This window comes from Vulpes lagopus, chromosome 2 (genome assembly GCF_018345385.1).
Source record: "Vulpes lagopus strain Blue_001 chromosome 2, ASM1834538v1, whole genome shotgun sequence".
In the NCBI taxonomy this organism is placed as follows: Eukaryota; Metazoa; Chordata; class Mammalia; order Carnivora; family Canidae; genus Vulpes; species Vulpes lagopus.
The window spans coordinates 94,978,718-95,001,221 of NC_054825.1; the positions used below are offsets into that span (position 1 = coordinate 94,978,718).

Below are 22,504 nucleotides of genomic sequence, written 5' to 3' on the forward strand. Positions count from 1 at the left end.
GTCCCATGTTGGGCTCCCTGCATGGAGCCTGCTTCTCCCTCTGCCTGTGTCTCTGCCTCTCTCTCTCTCTGTGTCTCTCATGAATAAATGGATAAAATCTTTAAAAAAAAATGAGGAAAAGGTTATCCATAATCAAACAATCTGGAAAACAATCCTCTTAGTATCCGGTTGTATTTTCTTAGCGTGTTTTTTTCCTAGTTATAGCCTCACGTTATTAAAATCATAATATAATTAAAGTTTTAAATCTGATCTTATTTTTAAGATTTTATTTATTTATTCATGAGAGAGAGAGAGAGAGAGAGAGAGGCAGAGGCACAGGCAGAGGGAGAGACAGGCTCCATGCAGGGAGCCCGACGTGGGACTCAATCCCGGGTCTCTAGGATCATGCCCTGGGCTGAAGACGGTGCCAAACCGCTGAGCCACCGGGGCTGCCCAATCTGACCTTTTTGCTTACATTTTAGTGTACGCATTTCCTAGTGCCATTAAGACATTTTGTGAACTCTTGTTCATGATTACATAGTAATCATTTGTAGGAAAATATTTGTTACACATTTTCCATTTCTACTTTTTCTATAGTATTAACAGAGATGTGATGGGCATATTTTATTGTAAATATTAAATTCTTGATTATTGTCTAAAGATTTATTATTTTAAAGAGATTATATGTTTTAAAGATCCCATATGCACTAGTAAATTTGTTTTCTTTTTTTTAAAGATTTTTTTTTAATTTATTTATTCATGAGAGGCAGAGACACAGGCAGAGACACAGGCAGAGGGAGAAGCAGGCTCCATGCAGGAGCATGATGTGGAACTCGATCCTGGGTCTCCAGGATCACACCCTGAGTGGAAGGCAGGCGCTAAACTGCTGAGCCGCCCAGGGATCCCCATAAATTTGTTTTCTAAAGAAACACCTAAGTCTATTTGACAATACATGAAGAAATATAATTTATTGTATTCTGGTTAATTTTCCCCTCTAATTCCTATTTATTTGGAATAGGGATAAATAAATAAATTTTATTATTTATTTATTTATTTATTTATTTAAAAGATTTTATTTATTTATTCATGAGAGACACAGAAACAGGCAGAGACAGGCAGAGGGAGAAGCAGGCTCCCCATAGGGAGCCCATTGTGGGACTCAATCCCAGGACCCTGGGATTAGGACCTGAGCTGAAGGCAAGTTTCAACCACTGAGCCACCCAGGTGCCCCTATTTGTATTTTAAAACTTTTTAAAAAATATTTTATTTATTTATTCATGAGAGACACACAGAGAAAGGCAGAGAAAGACGCGGGCTCCTCACAGGGAGCCCGATGTGGGACTCGATCACAGATTCTGGGATCATGTCCTGAGCTGAAGGCCGACACTCAAGTGCTGAGCCACCCAGGCATCCTCAAAACTTTTTTTTTTCTTTTTAAAAACATGCATACATTTTTCTAATGTAAAATAATCAGTAGCAAAATTAAATTACAGAACAATAGATGCAGTATATCCCAAGAATATGTTTTGTTTTTATATTTGTTTCTATAATTTATATGTAGGTAAAAGCTTAGAGAAAATACTGAAAGAAAACTTTTGAACTGGGGGTAGTAGAAGGGACAGAAAATTTTCTTTTTAATCTCTCTGCTTCTTGTCATATATCTGCACTTTGGCTGTTAAAAAAGAAAAGGGAAAAAAGGGAAGAAGTAGATAGGATACATACCACCAATTAAAAATAACAGTTGTGATAAGGTATTTTAAATACTCTGATAGGAAGCCACTGTATCACACTGCAGGGCCACTGCTAATAGATTAATGAGTGATATTTAACCTAATTACTAAATTAGTGCTAGAAGCTGGTCCTAAAACATCAATCTAAGTGTGGGGGTGGGGGTAGGGGGTGAAGAGGGAACTGCTTCATGAACATATGTGGAAGTTCAGAAATTAAGGAGTGTATGACCTTTTCAGGGAACTGAATACGTTTGTTTGCAAGTTGAGGTTCTAGGGGGCTATGGCAAACAGTAAGGCCAGAGAGGTAGGCAGAGCCCTTTCCTGAAGGGCCTCATAAGGCAAGAGATTTAGATTTTACCTGAGGGAAAAATATGCTCTGAGGAGTTTTAAGAGAAATGGCCATAATAGACTTGCATTAAGACATTATGCCTGCAAAGCTTGAATTGAAAAAAAAAATATTTTAAATATAATTCCTAAGAGCAGAAAAGTTGTTATAATCATATTATTGTGAAATTATATGTAATCATGGTACAGAATATGGAAGGAAAAAAAACAACTGCATTCAAAAAAACAAAACAAAACAAAAAAAAACCCCTCACTCAAAAGACTGCAGTGTGTTGAATGGATGAAGGGCAGCATAGCTGGAGACAGAGAAACCAGTCAGGGAGAAGCTTTGAAATAACCCAGGTGTATGTTGATGGCAACCTGAAGCAGGTCAGTGGATTAGTTCACTAGGGCTGCCATACATGAAGTCCCACAAACTGGCAAAGCAGGAGGCTTCAACAATTGAAATCAATGGTCTCACAGTCTCACAGTTTGGGATGCCAGAAGATCAAAATCAAAGTGTCAACAGGGATGGTGCCTACTGAGGGCTGTGAGGAACAAGCTATTCCATCTTTCTCTTAGCTCCTTGGTGTTCTTTGACTTATAGACTTATCATCATGACTTTTGTATTCATCTTCACCTGGTATTCTCCTTGTGTCTCTGTTTCTGAATTTCCTGTCTCTTAAGGATATCTACCAGTTATATTGGATTAGCCACCCCCCCCAATGACCTCATCATTGACTTGATTCCCTTGGAAAGACCCTGTCTCCTAGAAAGGTGACATTGTGAGGTATTGCAGCTACTCCAGGGCTCCAACATAGCTTTTATGGAGTTACACAACTGAACCATAATAGGCAGTGACAGTGAATCTGAAGAGAAAAAGGGTTTTGAGATACCGAGAAAAGTCAAATTGACAGTCCTGGTTGGTTGGGACTCCTGGGGACTAACTTGGGATCAGTTGATCAACAAGTGTCATTTACTTAGTGGTGACAATAAGAAAACCCATTTTCAGATTGAGCATTAGGAAGACAATTAGTTCATTCTTTATTTATTTTTTATTTTATTATTTATTTATTCATTCATTCATTCATTCATTCATTCATGAAAGACACACACACACAGAGAGAGAGGCAGAGACATAGGCAGAAGGAGAAGGAGGCTCCATGCAGGAAGCCAGTCGTGGGACTCGATTCTGGGACTCTGGGATCACGCCCTGACCAAAGGCAGACGCTCAACCACTGAACCACCCAGGCATCCCAATTAGTTCATTTTTTAAATGTTAATTATGGGTAAGTTAGTGAACTGTCCAAGTGGTATTGCATAAGGAATTGGGCTAGAGACACAAATTTGGGAACCATTATTCTGTCTCTGCCCGTGGAAATGCCCAGGAAAGTTTACACCATGACAGTCAGACTTCAGACAGAATATTAAGATTCTCTGACACAGAAATGTCAATGGGAAAGAAGGTTAAAAAAGAAAGAAAGAAAAAAAAAAGAACAGCACCGAAATAGAAGGTACAGAAGTTACATTTATAGGAAAAGAGTTTTTGCAGAAGAGGGAAATGAGGGTTGACTCAACCTTGTCAAATTCTCCTAAGAAGTCAAGAAAGATGAGAACAGAAGTTTCTATAGGGTGGTGACAAGCTGCTGGAAGCTGGCAATAACAAGGTTAGCACTTCGGCTCACAGAGTAGAGTGCTGTGAGCCAATAGGAAGAGATGAAGTTGTGGATAATGGCAATCAACAATTCTCCCTAGATGCCAAGCTGGGAAGGAGTGAAAAAATTAGCAGAGGCTGGACCACAGTGTTGGTCAAAGGTTTTTTTTTTTTTTTTTTTTTTTTGGCTTGTTTTGCTTTGATTTTTTTGTTAAAAGGTGGGGTGAGACCTGCACTTGTACAAAAACCAATGACAAGGAGAGATAAAGAAGGTGAGATTTAAGATATAGGAGAAAAACAAAACTCAGAAAACAAATTTCTAGAGAAATTGAAAGTTTATAAGGTCCTGAGCATTTCTGAGGATTCACCTAAACTAGGAAAAAGAACACCCCAAAAATAAAAAGCCAAACCAAACCAAACCTCTTCGGTTTAATCAAGGGAGGGATTGGGATGGTGTTCTATTGCCTACTGCATATTTTGTTGTTTTGTAAAAAAAATTCCCAACCTGTATGGTAAAGATTGAGAATATAGGTGGTGGGTACTAATTTTGATTTCTTTGTATTTTTATGAATCAAAAAAATCCTGGTAAACAGTGGAACTTTGAAGGATGTTGCCAGTTGTTCAACTGCAGAGGAGGTTATGATGGAGAGGTTTGGTGTGTCAGTAGTTTGCATATCTATCATCCGCAAACTTTTAAAACATGGTTTTATAAGTGTTTATCATATCTAAAGAAAAGTTGTATTTCCTGCTTGGGATCTGATGATAATAAATATCCTATACCTGTTTCATTTGACCATAGCATATTGAGATATTTTGTCAAAGTCTGTAATAGTAATAACGTTTCCAGGATTTGGGTCAATTTTACACACTGGTTTTACTTTTAGATTATCATATCATATCAGTAAATTATCCAGTTTCCTTTACTGACTTGAAGAAAAGATCAATAAATTACTTATAAGTAAAATGTTTTTCTTTATAGGTATTCCATTAAAGTTGCTTTGCCACATCCTGTTACAGTACAGGTACGCACATCCAAACCAGATGCATTCATCAAGCTACAGATCTTAGAAAATGAGGAAACTATTGTCAGCTCCATTGGCAAAGGCCAAGCTATAATCCCAGCAATTAACTTCTTGGGGAGTGAAAAAGTTGTGAGGTCCCAGTGTGAGTACGCCTTTTGCCTCTTTAAATTTGTTGTTTGGATCCATAAATTGATATTTATGTTTACGTTACTGATTTTAAAATGTTCTATTTAAGATAAAATAGCAAATAAACATTTAAATCTATAGAAATTGGTATTATAGTAAAATATTTTTAAAAACTATTGCATTTGTGTGTCAAATTAGTCTCTGAAGGAAGATTGTTATAATTCTACTTTAAAGATTTTATTACATGAGCTTTCTTAGAATTCTGAAGAAGATATAACATTTTTTATTATTTTGAAAGAATTTTTCACTGTTTTTTTTATCCCTAATTCATTATTTTTAGAAAATACTCTATTAAAATTAACAGAACCTTTGAAGTCATGACTTTCAATGTAATAGTCACAAGAATTATTAAATAATAAAGTAAAATTGTTTCTGAAGTAATGGAAAACAGAGATACTGAGATACATATCCAGTTATTTTAGTAAAGATTCTGACCATAAAAACAATACGTTGCCCAATGTACAAAATTTTGAAACAGAAAATTATAAACAAGAGAACAGAAAATCCCTTATGCTTTTCCTGAATCCTGCCATTGTGTTTTTTAAAATAATGGATTATATCTTTTAAAGATTTATTTATATAGTTTTGAGAGAGAGAGAGAGAGAGAGCACATGTGAGCGCATATCTGGTGGGGGTAGGGCTGGAGGGAAAGGGAGAGAGAATCTCAAGCAGACTCCCCACTGAGCACAGAGCCCTACACGGGTCTCTTAATCCCACAACCCTAAGATCATGACCTGAGCTGAAATCAAGAGTCAGATGCTTAAGTGAATGAGCCAACCCGGTGCCCCTAAATAATTGATTATATCTTATAGTTAACCTTTGCATAATAATTTGTAGCCAGCATCCTTCCTGAATTCTCATTCCCAATAGTGCTTGCACTGATTAAGTGTATAAGAAAATTACTAAAAATAACTTTATAGCTATGTTCTGTCCAACACTTGTATGTTTCCTTTTTTTTTTCTTTTTTCTCTTTTTTTAGAATAGATGTACCCAAAGCAGGGCTCTCTTTACTTTTTCCTATTAAGCTTGGAAGCAATGTGTGAGTTGTCATTGCAGCCCAGGGATATTCCCTTCCAATATGAATAAGAATTTGGAGGACCAGAGAATTAAAGACCTCATGCTGTGATGGCACAAATGTATTGCTTAAGGCACAAGAAAATGGGAAATGTACTATGTTAGTAAGACTGAGTTTGAGTAAAATTGCAAATTAAGCAATTCTTTTGATCCTGTCTCCTTTTCTCCCATTATTTGCCCTTCATTTTTTTTTAGAATTATCTCACAAGTTTATTTATTTATTTTTTTAATAAATTAATTTTTTATTGGTGTTCAATTTACCAACATACAGAATAACACCCAGTGCTCATCCCGTCAAGTGTCCCCCTCAGGCCCATCACCCATTCACCCCACCCCCCGCCCTCCTCCCCTTCCACCACCCCTAGTTCATTTCCCAGAGTTAGGAGTCTTTATGTTCTGTCTCCCTTTCTGATATTTCCCACACATTTCTTCTCCCTTCCCTTATATTCCCTTTTGCTATTATTTATATTCTCCAAATGAATGAGGACATACACTGTTTGTCCTTCTCCGATGGACTTACTGCACTCAGCATAATACCCTCCAGTTCCATCCACGTTGAAGCAAATGGTGGGTATTTGTCATTTCTAATGGCTGAGTAATATTCCATTGTATACATAAACCACATCTTCTTTATCCATTCATCTTTTGATGGACACCGAGGCTCCTTCCACAGTTTGGCTATTGTGGCCATTACTGCTAGAAACATCGGGGTGCAGGTGTCCCGGCGTTTCATTGCATCTGAATCTTTGGGCTAAATCCCCAGCAGTGCAATTGCTGGGTCGTAGGGCAGGTCTATTTTTAACTCTTTAGGAACCTCCACACAGTTCTCCAGAGTGGCTGCACCAGTTCACATTCCCACCAACAGTGTAAGAGGGTTCCTCTTTCTCCACATCCTCTCCAACATTTGTTGTTTCCTGCCTTGTTAATTTTCCCCATTCTCACTGGTGTGAGGTGGTATCTCATTGTGGTTTTGATTTGTATTTCCCAATGGCAAGTGATGCAGAGCATTTTCTCATGTGCGTGTTGGCCATGTCCGTGTCTTCCTCTGTGAGATTTCTCTTCATGTCTTTTGCCCATTTCATGATTGGATTGTTTGTTTCTTTGTTGTTGAGTTTAGTAAGTTCTTTATAGATTTTGGAAACTAGCCCTTTATCTGATACGTCATTTGCAAATATCTTCTCCCATTCTGTAGGTTGTCTTTTAGTTTTGTTGACTGTATCGTTTGCTGTGCAAAAGCTTCTTATCTTGATGAAGTCCCAATAGTTCATTTTTGCTTTCATTTCTTTTGCCTTCGTGGATGTATCCTGCAAGAAGTTACTGTGGCCAAGTTCAAAAAAGGGTGTTGCCTGTGTTCTCCTCTAGGATTTTGATGGAATCTTGTCTCACATCTAGATCTTTCATCCATTTTGAGTTTATCTTTGTGTATGGTGCAAGAGAGTGGTCTAGTTTCATTCTTCTGCATGTGGATGTCCAATTTTCCCAGCACCATTTATTGAAGAGACTGTCTTTCTTCCAATGGATAGTCTTTCCTCCTTTATCGAATATTAGTTGACCACAAAGTTCAGGGTCCACTTCTGGGTTCTCTATTCTGTTCCATTGATCTATGTGTCTGTTTTTGTGCCAGTACCACACTGTCTTGATGACCACACATTATTTGCCCTTCAGCCCTGAATATACCCAGGGTTGTTTCCCGGACTCAATTCACATTACTACGGGTGTTTTTTCATTCAAATCTATCTGCAATCCATTTATCTTTTCCTTCTGAAATCTTAAGACCCCTCAGAGTACCGTTAAATTTTGCTAGTCTGAATGATGTTCTTACTCTTTAAATTGGCTTTGTTTTCTTCATTCTAATCCAGTCTACACAGATTTTATAGTGTGCTTCATGCAAGGATACATTAATTCCAAAACGTTAACAGGCACTTACGTACAACCCTCCTATGATATTTGTGGTCTTACGTTTTTCTCTTTATATAACTAGTTAACCCCAACATTCTTCTCCAAATCCTTTGATTCAAATTAGTAGAGTCAAAAACTTTTCATAGTTTGTCACTTAGGTTATTATCATTTCACTTGAAAAATTACTAAAATTACCAAGAGACTTATGGATAAACATTTAAATAATTTTAAAGAAAGGGACAGAAACAGAGTAGAAGGATGATTGGAGCAGAATTCAGAAATCCAAAATTATCAGCCATTATCCAAGATTGCTCTTCTTTTAAAAAATATTTCTATTTTCACATTTATATTCCTAGATGACTTTCAGTACAATTTTTTTGAATTCCCTTTAAACCATGTAAAAATCTATCATTTTTCCTTCTGATTGCCTTGACTATGTAGATTAATTTAAGGAGAAATGACACCTTTATAATATTGAATTTATATGCAAGTAAAGGCCATTTCTTTAAATTTATTCATGACTTTTTCTATGTTTCACAGAATAGATTTTAAAATTTCTCCATAGATATTGGTAAAGTTATTACTGTGAATTAGATTATGTCTTTATTTAGATTTCAAACAGGAGCCAACCTGTTTTAAAGGGGTGCTATTAAGTTGTATGTAGGAATTATGTAAGTAGACATTGAAATTCCTTTTTCTTTCTAAATATTTTTCAGTTGCTTCTCTTGGAAACATATTAATTTATGAATTCTTTACAATTTGTATTTCTGGCATACCCCCACCAGAAGAACATGCAAAAAAATGTATGTGTGGGTGTGTACGTTATATTTGTAGTAGAATAGGATATAGCAGACTATAGCATTTATTCTGTAAGCAGACATTCTACTGTACTCAAGAATAAACTCTATTGCAACAATGTAGAAGGCTCTGAAGTGACCCAGTAACAAAATCTTAAATATAGGCCTCTTCAGGTTTTGCTTTATCTCATGGGAATTTTAAAGAATGCCAATATATTTCATATAATTTTCAGGAATAAAATCTTATACCAGTGCTCATACTGTAGGGTTAATATCAAATTTATAATTTTCTACAGATTTTACAATCTAAGAAATTGAGTCTTTGAGGAAGTGCAGTGGACTGGGGATAGTAAAATATTTTATTTGATATGGATGTATAAGGCTCCATTTTATTGATCTACCATAATTAATGTAATCAGTCTCCTACTGATAGTGATTTCTAACAACTTTAATTTTATATTTACACAAAGAATGCTGAGTTGTTTTTGTTTAAACCTGTGTATAGAATTTTCTGAACATGTATAGGCATATATATCAGATAAATGCTTAGATGTAGAACTATGAGGTCAAAGGGTACATACAGTTTAATTTTGGTATATATTGTCAAATTGCCCTCCACTAAGTTTGTGTAACCTTACCTTATTTTATCCTTTATTTTTATATATCGTATTTTTGACTTGTCGGTCTGAATGCTAAAAATATTAATTTATATTATACTTAGAGTTAGTGAAGTTCAAGCATGTATGTTTTTATATATCTTATTTATCTTTCTTTTGTATTTTCTTTGTAAATTTTTCTGTGTGCTACACCTGTTTTTCTATTGGAATTAGCTGGGTTTTTTTTTCTGATTGATTTGTAGGTTCTCATATATTAAGGAAAATTTTCCCTTTTTTTGATATGTGGTTGAATGAATGGGTTGAATGAACGAATTAATGGCTGAAGGAAGTAATGAATAAATTACTTCTCAAAGGTAGAAATGTTGTATCATTCATTCTTAACTCTTAATCAAAATGTCATTTACATAGAGCAAAAAGTGCAAATCTAATTTGATGAATTTTGGTCAGTGCATACACTAGTGTGACCCACATCTCTAACAATATATAAACATTTTTATTACCCACAAAGATCTCTCAAGGCCACTTATATTCAATTCCTCCAGTCTCCAAAGAGGCAACCACTGTTCACATTTTCATCAGAGTAGACTAATTTTACCTTCATGAACTTCATGAAACCATATAAGTTCTCTTTTGGCAGTGGTATCTTTAGCTCAGGGTAATGTTTTTAAGATACATTCCTGTTGTTGCCACTGTATTTCTTTTTATATTATGGAGTACTTTGTAGAAGTATTATTATTAAATACTTTTGATTTGTTTTCATTTTTCTTGAATCAATACCCAGGAGTTGAATTAATGTGCCCTGGCTTGACATATGTATATTTTATCGTTTTTTAAGTTGGCAAAAAAATTGATCAAAAGGACTATATCATATACTACCATCAGCAAAGTATAGGAGTTCTGGCTTCTCCATATTTTTGCCAACATTTTTGTTAATGTTTTTATTTTAATCATTTTGGTGGGTATGTAGTGCTATTTCTTCGTGGTTTAAATTTGTTGACTAATGATGTTGAGCCTATTGGCCATACATATGCTTTTTGACTATACAGATACCATGAAGTATCTAATCATTCCAGCCATATTTTTTTTTTATTTTTTATTTATTTATTTATTTATTATTTATTTTTTTATTTATGATAGTCACACACAGAGAGAGAGAGAGGCAGAGACATAGGCAGGGGGAGAAACAGGCTCCATGCACCAGGAGCCCGACGTGGGATTCGATCCCTGGTCCCCAGGATCGCGCCCTGGGCCAAAGGCAGGCGCCAAACCGCTGCGCCACCCAGGGATCCCCCAGCCATATATTTTTTAAAGATTTTATTTATTCATGAGACACACACACACACACACACACACAGAGAGAGAGAGAGAGAGAGAGAGAGAGAGAGAGAGAGGCAGACACACAGGCAGAGGGAGAGGCAGGCTCCATGCAGGGAGCCTGACAAGGGACTGCATCCTGGGTCTCCAGGATCAGGCCCTGGGCTGAAGGCAGCGCTAAACCGCTGACCCACCCAGGCTGCCCTCCAGCCATATTTTTAATGGGTTGTCTTTTTTTATATATTCTGGATATGAATCTTTATCAAATACATACTTTAAAAATATGATCTCTTATCTTTTCATTTCCTTAGCAATGAAAGAGGTTTTAATTTTAATGAAGTCAGTCATCATTTAGAAAATATTACTGGTGCAGTTTGTGTTTTATCTAAGAAATCTTTCTTAATCCAAGGTCATGAATATTGTGTCATATTTTATTCTATAATAATCTTTCCACCTATGTTTAATTTATTGACTCATTTCAAATGTTGGTATATAATGAAGGTAGAGGATCAAGGGTTTTTTTAATTCCTGTATGGACATCCAGTTGTTCTAGCACTAATAGGTTGGAAGGACATTATTTTACACATTGAATTCCCTTGACATTTTTATCAAAACTCAATTGAATATGTATGCATGGGTCTATTTTGGAACTTTATTTTGATCAATTGATATTCAATCAATCAATATTCACTCTTAGTCCAACACCACATTTTCTTAAAAATTGTAGCTTTAGATTTTGATTGGGATTGTGTTGAACTTGGGGAGAATTGGCATCTTAACAAAATGTGTTTGCTGGTCCCATGAACATAGTATCTCTCTCAACCTATTTTAGTCTTTAATTTCTCTCTCAACTCTGTTTTATACATACAATGTATACTTTACAATACTTATTAAATTCATACCTAAATATTTTGTTTTTATTGCCATGTAGGACTAAGAATACATGTGCTATAGATCACTTGATATCTGTATTGATATCTGTATTAATTTCCTAGTGTTGCTGTAACAAATTACCCAACCTGGGTGGCTTAACCCAACACAAATTCATTCTCTTACAGTTCTGGAAGTCAAAGTCCAAAATAAAGGTGTTGTCAAGGCCACATTGCCCTCAAAGTTTCTACAAGAGAATCCTTCCTTACCTCTTCCAGTTTTTGGTGGCTCTTGGCGTTTTTTGGCTTGTGATTACACACTTTTGGCAATCCCTGCCTCTGTCTCCACATAGCCTTCTTCTTCTTTTTTTTTTTTTAATAATATTTTTTTTATTTTTTTTTAATTTTTATTTATTTATGATAGTCACAGAGAGATAGAGAGAGAGGCAGAGACACAGGCAGAGGGAGAAGCAGGCTCCATGCACCGGGAGCCCCACGTGGGATTAGATCCCGGGTCTCCAGGATCGCGCCCTGGGCCAAAGGCAGGCGCCAAACCGCTGCGCCACCCAGGGATCCCAGCCTTCTTCTTTCTATGTGGCTCTGTGTTATCTCTTTTTCACACCCATCATTAGATTTAGGGCCTATGCTAATCCAGGCTGATCTCATCTCAGGATCCTTACCTTTTTTTTTTTTTTTTAAACTTTTTTTTATTGGAAGTCAATTTGCCAACATATAGCATAACACACCTACTGCTCATCCCACCAAGTGCCCTCCTCATTGCCCATCACCCAGTCACCTCAACCCCCTCACCTCCCCTTCCATTACTCCTTGTTCATTTCCAAGAGTTAGGCGTCTCTCATGTTTTGTCACCCTCACTGATATTTTCACTCATTTTCTCTTTCCCTTTATTCCCTTTCACTAATTTTTATATTCCCCAAATGAATGAGACCATATATGTTTGTCCTTTTTCCGATTGACTTATTTCACTCAGCATAATACCCTCCAGGGCCCTCCATGTCAAAGCAAATAGTGGGAATTTGTCGTTTTTAATAGCTGAGTAATATTCCATTGTATACATATACCACATCTTCTTTATCAGGATCTTTACCTTAATCATAGCCTCAAATACCCTTCTGTCAAATAAGGTCACATTCTGGATAGGCCTATCTTCTTGAAGGGATCACTATTCCACTCACTATAATATAATACCAGGGGCAGTTAGCCTCTGTTCATTTTTTTTTCACTGTCCACTTCTATTTAGATCATTTTGATTACTTATCTTCAGGTTTACAAATATTTTCTTCTGACATGACTATGTGTTTTTAAAGTCCATCTAGGAATGTGTCATTCCAGGTATAGTCCAACCCTGAATTTTGTTTTGATTCTCTATTTCGTTTTTCTGTTGATATTCACCTTTATTCTTTCCTTATGTTGATCTTTTCTCTTAAATCCTTAAACATGTTTCTAATAGCTATTTTAAAGTTTTTGTTTGCTAAAGTTTTTTTGTTGGTTTTGTTTTAGTACTAACTCCAACATCTGTGTCAGCCATACCATTATATCTATTAACTTTTTTTCTCAAATTATGTTCCTGTTATTTACTTCTTCACATCATACGGATTGTGTGCTGCACATCATACATGCTACATTGTTGAGTTAAGATTATGCTCTCTTCATTAAAAGGTTTTAAATTTAAGTAGTTTATTGAGAGGTTAGCTTAATCCTCCCAAGACTTGGTTCTAAGTTTTCTTGAATTGTGTTTAGAGCTTCCATTACTCTAGGGTTCATTGTAGTACCCTTAAAGAATAGCCTTTCTTGAGTCTCATCTGATGCCCTGTGTATTTAATTTTCCATACTTTGGCAGGATTTCAATGTCTCTCAACACTGTGCAAACTTCAGAATCTCCATTAAGTTCATTATCTCCTAGGTGTTGTCTGCCAGGCACCATTAGATATTTGTATAAATGAAGTTTACAATTAAGTTAAAGACCCACATCTTTATTTTATTTATAAGCCCTATGCTTATTTCTGGGCTCCTTTGTGGCTCAGATACCTCCCCTCTTGTACCTTGCCTCACAAATTTTAGTGGCCTCAGGAGCCTCAAATTACAATCTTGCTTCCTGAGCCTGACAACATTGTTGTGCACTGTTTGGACTCTACTTCTCTGTGCCACAGTCGAGGAGGTGCTCACAGGCAGAAATCTACAGAAGTGGAGAGATCTTTTTGTATGTTTTATTTCTTTCAAGGATTACAGCTCTGAGTTGTATATTATTTAATGACTGAAAACAGTTACTCATAAATTTTGTCTAATTTTATTTTTTTCATGGTTTTGAGTAAATTCAATGCCCATTATTTTGTCCTGCCAAGAACTGGAGTTTCTCTGTGTCATTTCCTTATGTTATCTCAATATATGTTAATCAATTAATGACATTCAGCGCATTTCTCTTTTTATCCCTCCAAATGGTACTTTTATTATCTTTTAGTTACAAAAGAATGAATATAAAAATTAAAAATTAAATGGAAGTTTTACATAAGTGTAATAACACACACATACATAGTGTATTAAACACTGAAGAAGCTAGGGTATATGGTATTAGTTTAGTGTCATTCAAATGACACAATGAATGAAAAATTATTGAATTTTTATATATTCTTTCAGCAGTCAGTGGTTGCTCAGAATATGCATTGCTCTCTGAAAATGACATGCTATTATAGTAAATTTCTTTAAGACCAGAATATCTCCCAGAAGCCAGGAATATTGCTTTTTATCTCATTAAAATCAAACAAATTGACCCTGCTCCTTTGAATGTCTTATGAAAGGATACACGTAAATAACACAGTTGATCATAACTATGCAATTCACACAATTTAACTGAAGTGTAATATTTTTCCTATTCAGCTAGCAAGCAAATTCTTTTAATGCATGCTGCATCCAAGAAAGAGCAAGAATTGTACATTAAGAAGAAATCTACCCAGGGAAGTCAGAAATCCTATAAGGGTAGACCTGCAAGTATAATAGTAGACCCTGGTCAGCCTCTTTTGGACGAGGAAATTATCAATGTGCCCATCATAGAAGAAACTGTTAGCACTCCACAGCAGGTATATTTGTGTTTAAGAGAATACTTTAATGAATGGTATTACTCCTAAAAATTTAACAAAAATAACAATGATTCTTTTCCTAAAATTTGTCAATGTATATGATACTTTCTATCTGCAATGCCACCAGTGTATATCGGAATCAAGGGATTGAACATCATTTAACAGTTTCTCTTTGCCAAGATGTTAAAATATATGGCAAGTTTAATGTGTACACTAGCCGTATAATGTAGATGTAAATATCATACATGAGTTATAAGGCTCTATAATTATGAAAAAGATAACATATTAATAAAAACTAATTTGCATATACCCTAAGTTAAAAAATATATATGTACATATAAAATAAGGGACAATTCATGTAATTTCAAGTAACAGAGAAAAAAAATGTATCCATCAGAAATAAAACAAGCAAAAATTAATAAAAATAAAAAGCCAGGAAATAAATCCTAATATGACTAATGACAATAAGTACAATTATTGTCATTAATTAATTAATAAGTGAATTATTAATCAATGAAAAGAATAAAAAACCTGTGTTAGATTAAAAAATAAGATCCAATGATAAGTACCCTAAAAGCGACACTTTTAAACAAAATGACACAGAAAACTTAAAGTTGGAATGAGAGAACTGTGATGATATATTAATCTCAGTGCACAGAATTCGTGAAGGATATTGTGTAAAAATAAAAGGAAGAATATAACAAGTAAATATGACCATAACTTACATATAGCATAGCCCAGCTGTCCAGAGTCAATGAATAAAAAGCAAAAGCTGTTTAGAACTACAGAGAAAAATAAAGTTAGTTAATATTGAAGACTAATACACAACTCTCAGAAACAAATAGATCAAGCTGAAAAAATACGTATGATCACTAGGTTTGAAAAATTTAAGTATAAGCTTGATTCTTTAGATATTTTTATAGAATATTTCACCTAATAGAGAATATACTTTTTCATACACACATAGGAAGCCTCAATAAAAACTAAACTATATTATACTGATGTCTTCTGAACATAGTGCAATAATATAGAAATTAAATAACAGCCTAAAATCCCATAAATGTGTAAGCAAAATAAAATATGCTGAATAATGTTTTAGTTACAGAAAGCATCAAAAAAAAGAAATCATGAATAAAAAGAACTCAGTAACAACTAAAAGATACTAATCAAAATTTGTAACCACATCTAAAGTAGCATTCAGAATTCACTTTCAAATTCATTCATCAGGAAGCACAAATGATTAAAAACAAGCTAAGCTATTGAAGCAAAAAGTTAGAAAAAGAGCAAAAGAATAACTCACAAAAAAAGAAGAAAAAGTTTTTAAACATAGATGCAAAAATTTAAATATTAGCCTATATAATGGCAGGTGTTGGTGGGGATGTGAGGATAAGTTTCGTAGACAATAATGATCTTGCAAAATTTTGGAGAACTGTGATAGTATTCAATCAAATTATGATTATGTGATCCAGAAAATTATGCATTTATTGTGTGTTTATTAGGCATATACTATGTTTATTCTTTTTGTTTGTGCTTAAACATTGCATTTTATTTCATAGGTCAACAAATATATCATACAGTGTTTGGTATTGTATAACAGTTGGCCTCTTACTGAAAGTCAGCTGACATTTGTTCAAGCACTAAAAGAATTGGAGAAAAGTGATAGCAAAGGTATGTCACCCTAAATGTTAGTCACATACTTTATATTTCATATAAAGTATTTACCAGTAAATTAATCATGTTATTAATTTTTAATTATTAAAACATTATTGCTTATAATTTGCATTTCATATCCAGTGGCATTTTCTGTTTTGTTAACTGATTATGTTTCAAAATCTTTGCTTCTTCGCTATAAGAACTAAAAATATATGATTGTTTGGGCCTTGTTTAAACTTTCTTTGTGCAGTTAGTAAAAATTACCTGATGATTATCTAAGAAGTGTACAGAAGACTTTTCTGTTATAAATTATATTTGTGTAAGTTGTTGAGATAGTATAATTCTTGAAGATTAGTTCTTAAAATATTTAATAGAAGGATAATCTCCAAGTGAGAGGATTCCAGTTTATTTTTTCAAATATAAACTACTCTCAATATTCCTGAGTAGGAAATTTGATGCATTAGAAAAAGAAGATCTCAAAGTAGACCCATGCAGGTCAAACCCAGGTTGTTCAAGAGTCCACAGTAGTTCTCACAAGCACATAATACCATTGAGGACAGGGAGTTCTGTGGAGTCTTGCCTGTTTAATCTTGCATTATCCATAGTGCAGACTGTGCACACAGTAATCACTCCATATTTGTTGAATAAGTGAATGAAAGGATACATCTAAGCTACTCTTATTACTACTATTGCACCTATTCACTGATTGTCAAAAAACCCTGTTCACACATTTGCTTGCTTATACTAAATGCATGAACCTGTTCATGTAAAGGCTTGATAAAGGTTTATCACCAAAATTAAGAGAAAATTATTATTATTGAATTAAATCTTTGTAAGAAGGGACAGATTCTATGGTGCAACATAAAAGCCGAAGAAAATATATGAAATTAAATGATACTGAGACTCCCCATTTCCTTTGTCACATATCGAGTATGTGTCCATAGAACACGTGGCACTCTATGGGAATCTTGAACTTGTCTGCCTTCTCACTGCCCCTCTCTCGCTGGGAAAGGGACTATGCCTCAGCCTCATTATGCATCTCTAGAACCAGATAGAAGTTGTTAGTAAATATCTAGTGAACAAATGCATGAACCTGCTGTGCCAGGAACAGCAAGAGTGTTTAAGTTCTAATGGCATCCCGGCCTGGTGTTTAGCATGGACACATGTAGAGAAAGTAGTGGCACCAGAGCCACTTTGTTACCACCTTTTTGCTATCCATATGTGTTTTGTGCTTAACCTGGAGCAAATTCTGGTGCTCAAAATTTGTTTCTTGAACCAGTAGCTGTGCCACAGGTGACTAATGATGTACATAAAATCCCAAAGACAGACACCCTTTCATAATCCCCTAGGTAAATTCATAGAATATGAGTTTATCTGAAACATCTCTTCATTCTGCCTCTACCTCTCCTCCCAGAGGCAATAATACCCCCACTGCCCAGTGCCATTGAGAATATCTGAAATAATCTTAAATACAGAGCAGATAAGACTTCAATCTAAAATTCTTGTCTTCCAGAAAAGAACACAATGATGATATGAATGATGGCATATGGAAGCTGAAAACTCCTTTAAATTAGTCATTATCTCCACATTCTCTAGAGTACAAATCAAAGTCTCATAGTTTATACTATGCTAAAAAAAATCTAGATATTTTTCTGGTATAAATCAATAGAAATCTGCTTGAAATAATGGGTGATGCAAATTACTGGGTGATTTTGTCTCACCCTCCTATAAAGATGTAGATAATATATAATATAGTTAGATTATATATTTAATGCTAAAGATCCATGTGCCAATAAAATATTCATGATTATAAAAATAGGTCAAAATAATACAAAAATGGCACTATTTTGTGTGAGCATGTGTGTATGATGTGTGTTCAGCAAAGATAGCATTTTGTTTTTTGTTTTTTAAAGAAAATGTATAGTAATACTAGATTTTACATTACAGTTCTGGGTACCAGTGATTTTAATAGGTCAGAGAGAGTGAATCAAATCCCAGGGTTTTTTTGTTTGTTTTTTGTCTGTGTGGGCTCTTTCATGAGTTGTCTGTAGCTCTTTATGCTTCTGATTTCTATATTATAATATTCTGTTATGCCTGTCTCAACAAGCTCAAAATAGTCATGCTACTGTTGTTTATAGCAATGATCAGTGTGGACTCAAATCCACATGATAGGGAATAAATAATCCCAGTTTAAATCATGAAAAGGAAACAACAGAAACAATCTTTCTAAATTCAGTTGAGGATCTAGTTCATGGGGAACACCTGTTTCTGAATAATGTTCCAGCAAGATGGAAGAATGCACACTGAGAAAGGAGATAATTGTGAAAACATTTAAGCTGTTCAGGAAAGGTAGCAAGGACATTGAATAATGCTGTTAGAATAGTGAATGAGGTGCTTTCTTTCCAACTCTCCAAGGTGAACTTCTAACGTCTAAAAAGGTGCAAAGTATCTTCAAATACCCTCAAGTCTAGTCAAATGCAAGTTTTTAAGTTTCTGTGTATACTTTCTTCAATAATTAGAAATTTGTTCCCGGGATCCCTGGGTGGCGCACTGGCTTAGCGCCTGACTTTGGCCCAGGGCGCGATCCTGGAGACCCGGGATCGAATCCCACGTCGGGCTCCCGGTGCATGGAGCCCACTTCTCCCTCTGCCTGTGTCTCTGCCTCTCTCTCTCTCTCTGTGACTATTATAAATAAATACAAATTAAAAAAAAAAAGTACTTCTTAAAAAAAAAAAGAAATTTGTTCCCAATATACATAAATTGTGTGAATTATGTAAATTTATGTCAACTGGGGGATATTTAGAAAGAGAAGAAATGACACTTTAAAGTGGAGCTAAGGGTTGCCTCGGTGGCTCAGTCAGTTAAGTGTCTGCCTTCAACTCATTTCATGATCTCAGGGTCCTGGGATGGAGCTCCCGTGTCACAACTTCTCCCTTTCCCTCCACCCCCAACCCTGCTCCTACATGTGCTTTCTCTCTCAAATAAATAAATAAAATCTTGAAAAAAGAAACTTCAAAAAAATAATAAAGTGGAGATGGGGGAAGGGGTATGAAATAGTTTGTATGATGAAGTCCTGAAGAATACCAAGCAGGGGAAGTGAACCATTGCTTTGGAGATGACAATGGCGAGAAGAAGATCATGTCTCAGAAGATATACAGGAGACTGTTTTAGACCTTCAGGGCTGGAGAGAGGCTAATGTCTGTCAGAGGAACATGAGGAACAGAGCAACCAGGAAAGCCCTATGTGCATGTCTCACTATTCAAGGCCATTCTCCTTCTTGACCTCAGTCAGGAATGATGGGGAAGAAAGATTCAAAAATGTTTTTTTGTGCTAAGTTCACAGACATTCTTTATTGTTAACATAAGGATTTCATCTGCTGTTAGACATTAGTGAGCCTAAAATGTCACTACTCTTCAAAATTATGTGAGTGTGTCAGAGAGCAAAAGTGGGTATACAAAGAAAAGAAAATGAAGAATACATACTAATACGTTAAAGTGGTTATGTCTCATTTATATTTTTTAGTATCTAAAGATAAAATTTTAAATGTATAAATCAGAAGCTTTTACTATTTTAATCAAAGCAAATCAAACCAAAAAGAATGTAATTGTTATTTTATAAGCAAAAAGAAAACACTGGAGAGATCTAGAAGTTTGGTTATTACAATTATGATCTTTTTAGTTTCATTATGTGCCTCTTACTGTGCTGTGTACTTTTCATATATGATCCTCAATTCTCATGAAAAAAATCTGAGAAGTAGTTAATGACCATCCTGATTTTACACATGAGAAAGTGAAGTTTGGATGCTGTAAGTAACTTGCCTACATTTACACAGATGGAAGCAGCAAAGATTTTCACCTAAGTTTGACTTAATCCAAAGCCCACAACCTTTCCACTATACCATTTTGTCCTTTAGAGACTTTCTAACTAGTAGTATTGACATAGTACTAATGGTGGTAGGGGTTGTACCTGCTAACATTTACATCAGAGGGTTTGTGAAGGCTTTATGTGTATTGACCCAGTGAATCCTCACATCAATCTATGAGGTAGATGCTGTAACTGTTATCATTTTGCATATGGGAACACTGAGGCAGGAACACTCTGTTTAAGGAATATGCCCATGGTCACACAGCTAATTACAGGCATAGCTAGGATTTTGAATGGGAGTTGATTATCTAACAAGGGTTTTGGGATGGAAAAAATAGTATATGATAGTACCAATCCAGATCTTTATTGTGTCCTCAATAAACATCTTTATTTAGGGAACTATCTGTATTTCTTTATTAAACATACAAGTGTGCATAAAGGGTCTTCTCATGTTTTTCCTGAAGATCTTTTAGGTTTCTCAACTTCAAGTTGTCCAACATGGATGGAGTTCCAATAAACAGATCAATATGACAAACTATCGTATTCATACATTTAATATATATTAATAGATGTCAAACTCTAGAGGAAGTTAAAAAATTAGTATCTGAGGGATCCCTGGGTGGCGCAGCGGTTTGGCGCCTGCCTTTGGCCCAGGGCGCGATCCTGGAGACCCGGGGTCGAATCCCACGTCAGGCTCCCGGTGCATGGAGCCTGCTTCTTCCTCCGCCTGTGTCTCTGCCTCTCTCTCTCTCTCTGTGACTATCATAAATAAATAAAAATTTAAAAAAAAAAATTAGTATCTGAAATAAACACAGTAGTATAATTCATCAAATAGTATAATGTAAAGTATCCAGTTGGGTAATGATACAAAATTAGTAATATAAATTAAGCTATTTTAAAATTAATATTTATTAGACTTATGGTGGTGATCGTTTTTGCAATATGCACAAATATCGAATCGTTACATTGTCTACCTGAAACTAATACAATATTATACATCAATTATGCCTCAATAAAAAAAAAAAGAAGAGAAAAGGAATTACTAATAAATGGAGAAATACAGCATAGCACCTAGAATGCCTTAGGTTATCTGAAACTGGGTTATTTATCACCTGAGACATTAGAGTAATAACTCCTATCTTTCAAGGTTGTTGTGAAGTTTCAAGATAATACGTGTAAAGTTCCTAGAATCTAGTCACCCTCAAAGAAATGGTATTCTCATTATTATGTACTCAACTAGAAAAGAGTTTTTTTTGGAATAATTGCATCTTCTTTTTTGATATCGCATTTGACAATTTTATGTGTGAATGAACAGCTGCTAAAATTAAATTACATGTTGCCTTGTATCATACATTTGCTTCTGAAAGCAGCCAGTAAATAAATTCAGAATTGAATTGTATTTCAAATGAACTAGGAAATTTTTTTCTATTTGAAAGCATATGTTGGTCAATCTTATGAAAGTTAAGAAGCTTTTGAATTCAGAATAATCTGTATCATGTTTATAAATGTGGATTTGTAGGCAGCCAGTTTGTTTAAATGAAAACATATCGATATGTCAACTTCTATGTGCCAGTTGTATTTATAGCTCAAGACCTACCAACTTCAATTTTTAAGGGTATGATGTATTTTAGAAAAATTGTTACTAATCTTTTCAATTTTCAGCTTACTTTTTCAATTGTAAGTGCTTTAGATCAAGAAGAAATTGATCAAGTGTCTTTTTTTCATTAGTATATTGGTGTTCTAATTTAAAATTTCATGTGCATCCTAAATTCAATGGGAATATTGCCACATTTATTGCTTTAAATTCAACATTCAAATTCTGTGAGAAATAAGATATATAATCCTTTCCAAAAATTCATAGCTTTATAACCCATGATAAAAAATATGGCCTGAAATATACCTATGTTCAACTTAGAATATTTCTGTTATAAATTTTTAGGAAGCTTGTCTTCTGGTTAACATGAGACAACAGTGCCACCTTTAGTATATTTCAATACATAAGTTTTAGTAGAAATTGCTTGCTGCGACAGGTGACTTTCTCTTAAGGAAGTCCAAATTAGAGGATCTGGAGCAGGTAACACTTTGTGATATGATCTACCTTCATAAATAATTAGTTATGTTGTTATTTGAAAGTCCTTTTGCCAATATGTTACATTTTTATGTTACTGGCCTGCTCCTTTCAAATTCTAGTCTATTTGCAAAGACACATATAACTTTATCGTTCTCAAAAGACTTTGGTTTTTAAGTCCCACCCAATTTTATTAGCAGGACTATAATATTATTTTCTTAACTCTAATTAACAGTATATTGTTCTTCCTTAGGCACAATATATGCATGGTGTTTCCATTTCAAAGTCTTTGAAGAAACCAAACATAATCAGATTAGCTAGCTAGCTATCCATCTATCTATTTATCATCTATCATCTAA

At 34.8% G+C, this 22,504-nt stretch overlaps 1 protein-coding gene across 1 annotated transcript in view; it reads left to right on the plus strand.

Moving 5' to 3' along the window:
• The window catches only part of ADGB (androglobin), a 165,745-nt gene that overhangs the window by 121,401 nt on the left and 21,840 nt on the right, over positions 1-22,504 (plus strand). Inside the window, 3 exon segments of the mRNA XM_041745067.1 lie at positions 4,667-4,851; positions 14,361-14,560; positions 16,117-16,228. Coding sequence (XP_041601001.1) covers positions 4,667-4,851; positions 14,361-14,560; positions 16,117-16,228 — 497 coding nt within the window.